At 30.4% G+C, this 10,000-nt stretch overlaps 1 protein-coding gene across 2 annotated transcripts in view; it reads right to left on the bottom strand.

Moving 5' to 3' along the window:
* Positions 1–3,810, bottom strand: part of LOC137658532 (tyrosine-protein kinase transmembrane receptor Ror2-like) — a 59,242-nt gene extending 55,432 nt beyond the window's left edge. Inside the window, exon 1 of one of the 2 annotated variants that reach the window (XM_068393333.1) lies at positions 3,686–3,810. In XM_068393333.1, the coding sequence (XP_068249434.1) occupies positions 3,686–3,748 (63 nt within the window). In that variant the 5' untranslated portion in view covers positions 3,749–3,810. The remainder of the gene's footprint in view (positions 1–3,685) is intronic. The other variant, XM_068393332.1, reaches the window with a different exon arrangement.
* Between the last annotated feature and the right edge of the window lie 6,190 nt (positions 3,811–10,000).

Below are 10,000 nucleotides of genomic sequence, written 5' to 3'. Positions count from 1 at the left end.
ATACGCAGGGGAGATGTACCCAGTTATTCGATTAAGGATGTTAAATCTAATGTGGTAACCCCACAAGTTTATAATTTATTTAAATAAAGACAAACTTTTCTCTGCGGCTCTTGAAAAAATTAAAGATAAATTTTAAAATACAATTTGTTCATGATCCTTAGAATGTTTATATGTAAATTATTTTCTGTATTTCTTCCTTACACTTGTTTCGAAGATAATTAAAAAATACAATAAAATATGTATCTAACTATGGAAAAGAAATATATTCATTTCAATTCGAATTTCAAGGCTTACAGCGGAGAGCCTATCGAAAAAAAAAATATTAAGAAATTAAAAAACTAATCATTATAAAGTTTAAATCTGGTGAAAACGTTCAATAGACTCGCATAAATACACGGTTCCCTCGGCTACTGCACCCTTGAATTATCTTCATTGTTAACGACATAAGTACAGATCGGTCTTTTTTTCCTCATTGTATAGAGTTTATGTTTTTTTTTTGGGGGGGGAGGGGGGAGGAAATAAGAGCTTTTACTCTTCTTTGCTACTTCATTTTTATTTTACCTTTAAGACTAGGATAAATGATTTTGGATGCCAATACCGGCGGCCTTTTTATAGCAAAAATGCAAGACTATACTACATAGGACATCGTTTTCCACTTGTAAGCCATCAATGTTAGTATCAAATATGTATAAAGGTAGAACTTAAAAAATTCTATTTACAAATTGAATTCAAGATAGCCTATTTGCAGATTCCAAAGAGGACTAAGCAAAGAGAAATTTACCTTAGCCAAATACTTCGCAGGGCACTACATCGGCGAGGAAATTATACAAGAGTTTAGGCCCAAGACTCTTAAAAAGCACAATGCACGTCTTACATTCTGAAGATATCTAACTTTTAAAAGGATATGTTATCTATTTTTTCTGCATTGAGCCAATATATAAAAGCAACATTCACAACTTTCATCAGGCAAAATAAGGTCAAAAGCAACACGTTGGAGTCATAGGGGGTCGAAAGAGGAAGCCTTTGGTAAAGAGCAAACATTCAGCGTTCATTATACTTAACCGCTAATTATCGAAGTTAAACAATTTGTCTTCGTTCTCTCCTTACTTCATGCAACATTGCATGCAATAAGCAGTCTTCATCAGCTAATGGATCATGATGACTGGAAAAAATGGAAGAATTATCGAGCGAAATTCAAGCCGTAACATAATCTAACCGAGCTGGGCAGAAAAAGAGCCAATCGCCTGGCTATGACAGAAATTAATAAAAGTTTTGAGTTATGGGAAATGAGATTTAAGAGGAGCAAATAAAAAAAAGAATGACATGCAACTACTTATCTTTTGTGATGAACCCTAATGCAATGATTATCTTGCTTAATAACATAAAATACTAAAGACCTTGCTTTACCCTAAAAGAATATAGATCAAAACAATCTTGGTAATATATTGCAAAGGCGTTAAAAACCGGGGGGGGGGGGGGGGTTTCCGGCGTTTTTCGGTATTTTTCGTCGTTTTTAATGTTTTATAGTGTTTTTCAACGTTTTTTCAGTGTTTTTCGTCGTTTATAATGTTTTTTCCGATGTTTTCGTCGTTTTCAACGTTTTTTTTTTTCTTGTTAGCGATTTTCGTCTTTGTTAAATGTTTTTCAGTGTTTCTCGTCATTTTTAACGTTTTTTTTCAGTGCTTTTCTTCACTATTTACGCTTTTTCAGTGATTTTCGATTCTTTTCTTAACGTTTATCAGAGATTTTCGTCTTTTTTAACATTTATCAGTGTTTTACTTCGTTTTTTCAACGTTTCTTCAGTGCGTTTCGTCGTTTTTAACGTTTTTTGTCGTTTTTAACGTTTTCGGTGTTTTCGTCGTTTTTAACGTTTTCGGTGTTTTCGTCGTTTTAAACGTTTTTTCAGCATTTTACTTAATTTTTTTTTTTAGTTATTTCGATGTTTTTCGACGTTTTTAACGTTTTTTTTTTCAGTGTTTTTCATCTTAATTAACGTTTTTTCCAGTGCTTTTCGTCGTTTTTAACGTTTTTTTTCAGTGTTACCGCTGCATAACTCATCCTACGATCTCTGTTGTTAAATTTAGCAACGCTGCGTAAAATCGTTTGATATGAAAAAAGTTGTTATAAAATTGTCTAATCTCATATAATAGCCCCCCCCCCAAAAAAAAAAAAAAAACCGTACACACAAAGTATGTAATAACTTCTCAAAGCCAGCCATTTAATTAATACAAATAAAATAATATAAACAAAGTAACTAAGAGAAAATTTAATCCATACTCGAGTAATATTCCTTCACATTTCCTCACCAATAAGTACGAGTAGATGCACGTTACAAAAATAATAAAATGAAACTTAACACGCTATTTAAAAAAATATAAACCATTGTTAGTTTAACTTAACGGTAATCAATGATGGTATGATGCTCACTATTCCAGTACTGTTAAAATGTCACAGGCTACGATTTATGAAAGATCAAAGTTAATATCAGTTAACTGAACACCGCTAGGCAAATGCGACAATTTGTAAGGAAATATGATATTAAAATCATATAAATCTTTCCTAGTTTATATCTTCGTGAAATATGAGGTTAAATCTATTTTCAACTGGAATTTGTATCATAACTCAAGTTCGAAACAGCTATATCCTGATTTAGGCGATATTAATTTATCAAAATCAACGTAGACTGTTTGGGAATTTCTAGTATGTAAAATTTTAACCGATAAACAACTAACCACCATAATCAATTATAATTTAATAACACAAAATTCAACTCCCATTATCAAAAGACGCCAAGTCTTGTATATTCCAATAGCATCTAAATACACGTCATAAAAGGAGATTCAGTCTATGGACAATTCGGTATCAACTACTACTTTGCAAAACCTTACCAGTTTTAAGCAAGAGATTGATTGAATTTATATACATGATTAACATAAAACTATTAGAACACTCCGCAATGGAACTTGGTCCAATAACACCAACTCAAACATTCCATCTCGCAAGTAATTGAAAAACAATGTTATTATATTCAAACACTTATGTAAATTAACTACATAAGCTTCCACAGAATAGAATGTGGAAAGGAGATATTAAAGAAACAAACAGAAGATATTTAAAATAACGATACAGAGAAAGAAACATATATAGATTATATATATATATATACATACATACATATATATATATATATATATATATATATATATATATATATATATATATATATATATAGGCTATATATATATATATATATATATATATATATATATATATATATATATATATAGGCTATATATATATATATATATATATATATATATATATATATATATATATATATATATATATAACAACAATGCAAGTAATGGAATCAAATGATAAGAGAAACTCCACAAATCAATATAAATGAGCATGGCGAGTTAACATGGAATTACATAATTTTCTTGAGTTGCGAGCACCCATTACATCTATAAGCTTTAGATCCGGGGTTGACGCTTTTTATTTTATAACAGCGCCTCTAGCGTTCATATGTTTTTTTTTTTTTTTCCATATCGTATATTTTTTATTCTTCCAATATTATTTTCACTGAATAAACTTTTTCCTATTACTTAATAATTGTTTTCTTCGTTAAAAAATAAAAAAAAATATTAACAACTCTTCGTAAACTTCTAAACGATCTACTTACCGGTTCTCCATCTCTAGACCACTCGATCTCGGGTATGGGGTCGCCTAGGGCGACACACTTCATCAGGAGTGTTGTTCCGTAGTTGATGCTGTAGCCTCCTGGGTACTCGGAGATGTGCGTCTCGGCTGAAAGGAAGAGAGAGAAAATGGTTAACTTAATGGAACTTCAAAAGTTCAAACTTGCACCGTTTTTCTTTTTCTTTTTTGAACAGGGTGACATAAAGTAAGTTTCTTTTTATAGTTTATATACGAAAGCTCTATTTCAATGTTACTGTTCTTAAAATATTTAATTTTAATTGTTCATTACTTCTCTTCTAGTTTATTGATTTCCATACTTCTTCTTCTCACAGGGCTAATATTACCTGTTGGAGCTTTTGGCCTTATAGCCTTTAGCTTTTCCAAACAGGGTTGTAGCTAAGCTAGTAGTAGTAGTAATGGTAGTAGTAGTGATGATGATGATGATGATGATTGTTTGGTTGGTTAAATGTTTACCTAACAACCACCAGGCGATATAAAACATGCATATACTATAAATATCTTTAAATAAAAATTTCCTTTTTCTTTTTTATCACTAGACTCTTATCCCTTTACAGAAGGTGGAAACAGAAACAGCTTTCCAAGAGGCTATATAGGGAAGGGGGAAAGATGTAAACCAAAATTAAGTTGATAATGCAAATAAAATAAAACCCAAAAATGCCGGTAAGACACTAGAGCAACATGATCAGTTCAATATATTTTAATGCTATTTTACCTATTTCTTACAATATAACCCTCGTCACAAGAGCTCTTTTGTCCTAACCAAATGTTATACAAGCTGCAATAAAGCGAATGATCAAAATATACCACTATAAAATTTCCGTGAGCATTATTAAAGTGATTAAGGTCACCAAAGCAACGTCATGATGCCTGGTCAAGTCAACGTAAACGATTGCAAGCATAGGCTGAGAAGGGAAATGAGAAGGAATGAAGTGAGATAAAAGAGAAATGAGGATAAGTTACAAGAGGTCTCGATAAAAGGAGAGGATAGAAAGACTAGAGGTAGGAAACTTTTATTATAAAGAAAATGAAGTGAGAAATTTTAGGAAACCGCATATCGATGATTGAGTCGACTAAGAAAGAAATAGAAGAATTACACGAAAGAAAGATCGTAGGGAGAGATATTTTAAAATATAAAGAAAGAATAGCGAGTTGAGGCGCTAAAGAAGCAAAGAGGATGGGCAAAAAAGCGATAAGAACAAAAGCAAAGACAAGAGAAACAAAAGTAAAAGAAACAGCCCGTAGGGAGAGGGAGTCAGACGGAAAGACACAAGGAAACCGTCAGTCAGGTGACGCTTCCATTTCTATCCAGCCAGCCAGCCATCGAACTCGAAGTCCCGCCTGATTCAGGAATGTCGGCCTAATTTACTGCTAATTGGCGGACATAATTGGCTGGGTCGCCGTGTCCAATGTCTCTTACGCCCTTCCTCCCCGAGGTCTCGAGACAACCTTAATCCTCCCTCTTCCCCTCATCACCACACAATCCTCTCGAATCGTTCCATTCTCTAATCATCTCCGGCAACAGATCCAAATCTTCCCCTCAACACTGCTGTCCTTTCGGGGCATCGTCTCCCCTCACTCACCCCCTACTCAAAACCTTTTCCACCCTAGTCGTAGGGGAATAGTTCATCACTCCTTTATCGCCCGCTGGGTGTCGTCTTATGGTTCATTTTCACTAATTCCACTCGACAGAGAATTTTGGTCCAAATTTTTCACATCATATAATCATCCGTATCAAATTAATTACGTAGTGGGAATAATGTCGATGTCAATTTGGAGAAAATAATGAATAACCGTAAGACGTATGAATAAGAATTTTAAAATCCTAAAATAATTGAAATACTTCATTTTCCTTAGGGGGATAACCTGTATACGACTAGGATATAACAACCGAGCGTGCGTAGTAAGATAGTCCTATGGAGGCAATGTTTGTAAGAGGCTAGACGAGCTGCTTATTAGACCTTCTGTACAGGTGTAAAGACCAATGGAGGAAAAATTATACTACACATAAGGGTTCATCCTCTTATCAACAATTGGAATGTGAAGCGACCACTACATTGTTTTTCTACTCAAGTTATCCTTGTAAGGGAAACGCCTTAATGTGTCTATATATATATATATATATATATATATATATATATATATATATATATATAAATATATATATATATATATATATATACTTCACAAATACTGCCTTAAAATCTCTAGCCTATGGCTATATATATATATATATTATATATATATATATATATATATATATATATATATATATATATATATATATATATATATAGATAGATAGATAGATAGATAGATATATATAATATATATATATATATATATATATATATATATATATATATATATATATATATATATATATATATATATATATATATATATATATATATATATACTTTACAAATACTGTCTTAAAATCTCTAGCCTATGGCTATTTTTTTTTTTAAACATCACTCCCCACATCTCCTTAATATACCTAACTAGACATATATTGTGGGTGAGGGACCCGGACTCTCCACACAAGCTTTGGACGAAAGGGCAATGCTGAAATATATCAGCTAAACCATGGGGCTACCAACCACCACCTTATTAAAACAGCTTTATGAGTCAAAAGCAGGCGAGTACCTTACTCGGCTTAACATTTCCCAAAGGTCGGTTAAATAACATTAGTAGCTACTGTGCTATTACTATTGGTGTTCAACAAGGTACAGCCTAGATGGAAAAACAGATGTAACCGCTCAGTACATCAAATTAAATACAGAACTACATAAAGAAATAACAGAGATTACTAAACAAGAGTTATTTGAGTCTATTCAACAAGAAAAACTTTGCATAAATTTGGCGAGAAAATGAAGATTGGATCACCACAAAAACAAAGCAATTATCACAATATTTATTTTTATTCGAATGAGCCTTGCTTATCTTTGATGTATATTTATGTCGTAAACGTTAACATGACAAGACATTGTCAACAAATTACATAAATATTACAATGGTAGAACTATGCGAGTCAAAGAACATGGGAAAATCCTTATATTTAATACAGTTTAAGAAAAGATATATCTAAGAAATTGTAAAAAATGAACACGAAATACATTAGCAATTTGAAATTAACTCCACAATAATACATTGCTGTACTACAAATAGATCTTAAAATTTTTTTTAAGATTATACATGTTGATTCAGATCATCATATTAACAATCTTCAAAAAAAAAAAAAAAAAAAAAAAGCACCTAGAGTATAACGTTAATAGTAGGGACAAATATTGAAAATACCATTATAGAGTCAATGGAATACTCATACACAAAAAAGAAAAAACACTGACAAAAAAAAAATAATATATAAGAATAAGTTCCAAGAATATACCAAAACTTCACATCACGCCGAGGTCTCGAAAAGACACGAGCTGAATAGACAAGTTTATCAAGACAGCGCAAGTATAAAGACATTGGAGAGAGAAAGAAAATAGATTTCCCCAAATTCGTAAAGTTCAGCAATAATAATAATAATAATAATAATAATAATAATAATAATAATAATATCAATAATAATAATAATAATAATAATAATAACGATAATGATAATTTCCTAGATTTATACTAATAAAATAAGAGTACCATACATTACACACACCTATCTATCTATCTATCTATCTTTATCTAAGATTAAAAATAAGAGTACCATACATTATATACATCTATCTATCTATCTATCTATCTATATATATATATATATATATATATATATATATATATATATATATATATATATATATATATATATATATATATATATAAAGTTCCATAAATTTACTTTTTTCAGTAATATATAATTCAACACTATTCCTGCCAGATACCGAGTAGTAAATATAATATAATTTTGAAAGGCATGGGAGCAATATATATATAGAATACAATAAGAAATTGTTCAATAAATCAAAATAATTATTTACATTTATAGCATGGGCTAAGACAAAGGATCAACTTGACTTATCTTTACCAATATTTATCAACATTCAGAAAGCACAGAACTCGAATAAGCAATCTACATTGTAATTACCATAAGAAAGTTGCAACTACAAAATTCTAAAAAACTTTTACCATCCATTTAAATGGTATTGATATACTGAAACATAAAATACTCTTATTCACAGAATCAAATGAAACTGACATAATGATTTATGTTTTTTTTTAAATATTAATATTTGCAAAACCTTGCTCATAAATATCAAATATATCCTATTTACATGCATTAAAAACACGGGTTAGGACTTGTTTGCAATATTCATTTTACGCAAAACAATAAAATTTATTCAACATTTGACTTCACGTTTGCATAAAAAAAATACTAGTTATTTCTAGTTTTGTAAAATCTATTTTCTGCAAACAATATATTTTACAGTATTCGTCATCTGATTAAGAAAGAATATAGTTTCGTCTAATATCCTTGACAAACACAAATACTTAAGGAAAGGTAGAACAGTACTTTACACACACACACACACACACACACACACACACACAAAGCAGCAGTTTTTCAGTAATGTGGTACTATATACACAGCTAACAATGTACTTTGGATAGCAAATATATACAATTACATTGTTTTCACGCATTCTCACCCACAATGGCTTCATGCCAACCATACGACGATAATGGAACAATGTAATGTGACTATAGTGTATCATTCGTTACTTCTTGGCCGGAATGTGACGTATAGTGCCCGTTCGTAGCATCTGGACATTGTTACCAGACAACGTTACGTAACTGACAAAGACATTTAGCATATAAACACTGACTTTATATAGTTACTTTGTATTTGTATATTACTCAATTTAGTGCCAAACACGGACACAAATATTTAGTTAACACCGTCAAGCCATTATCGAAAGAAAGGAAACTTCAATATATAAAATTTATAAAACAATCATATACATTTTAAATTGATCAAAATTACCAACTATTAAAATGCCAATAATAAAATTATTAAAAACCACGTTTCGATAACTATAGCACGAATATCATAAATTATGTAGAACAACTACTCTAATTGGTACCGTGATCAAATTTTACTGAAAATATTCATGTAATATATTTTCTTAAAATGACTAATTTATATATATATATATATATATATATATATATATATATATATATATATATATATATATATATATATATATATATATATATATAAATACTAGAGGGGAGCTGAGTAGAGAGCATGCCTTCGTAACGCCAAGCAGTCTTATTTAGCTCTCAACTTCATTGCATACTTGTATTTTGACGTATTTTCTTAAAAATCTAATGGGCTAGTCCTTGGGCATACTCCACGTGTCCACCAAGTTCCGTGAAATTGGTTCGGTAGTTTTTTGCCTAATATTGTTCTAAAAAAAAAAAAAAGGAAAAAAAAAATTGTCATTTACTCAACATCGTGATTATTTTCAAAGTACTGCTTCGTAATTGTAGTTTGATGCACTTTAACCAAACTGACAGATTCATCCTTGGATCACATTAAACATGACTACTTGTGCGTTGTTCACAAACAAATAAACTAAGAAACAGACGACAGGGGGAATACGTACAGGCGAAGGCAATGAGTATTAATTCATAAGACCAATAGAACTAGAGGATGTAATAAGAAATGATAACCATTAAAGTCCAAAATCAATTCTAAATTAATAAATGTTTGAATGTATATGAAATAGAATAAAAATAGAGGCCAACGAAAATACTGCCTACAGAAATTGTCTGTGAAACAAAATGTAACAAAAACTTTTAGTTTAAAAATACGTGAGATGAATACCCATAGTTTTCTCTCCATCGTCATATGCAACTCTCTCTCTCTCTCTCTCTCTCTCTCTCTCTCTCTCTCTCTTATATATATATATATATATATATATAATATATATATATATATATATATATATATATATATATATATATATATATATATAAATATACATATACATATATATATATATATATATATATTTATAAACAAATGAGCTGTCTCTAGTCTATTGCAGGGCATAGACCTAAGACATGTTAATTGCTGATGGTAGGAGATTTTTGCTGATCGCTCACAACAAACCAACCTAATATGGGTGGCCAAAACTAGTACAGCTTTGCTGATCATGGCGATAGGCAATTCCTCCCACCAAAAAGTTTTTATCACTTTCCTCCCTCTGCTTGAATATATATATATATATATATATATATATATATATATATATATATATATATATATATATAT

Source organism: Palaemon carinicauda, chromosome 19 (assembly GCF_036898095.1).
Source record: "Palaemon carinicauda isolate YSFRI2023 chromosome 19, ASM3689809v2, whole genome shotgun sequence".
In the NCBI taxonomy this organism is placed as follows: domain Eukaryota; kingdom Metazoa; phylum Arthropoda; class Malacostraca; order Decapoda; family Palaemonidae; genus Palaemon; species Palaemon carinicauda.
Note: the sequence above shows the minus strand (reverse complement) of the source record. Positions and strands in the feature narration are given on the sequence as shown.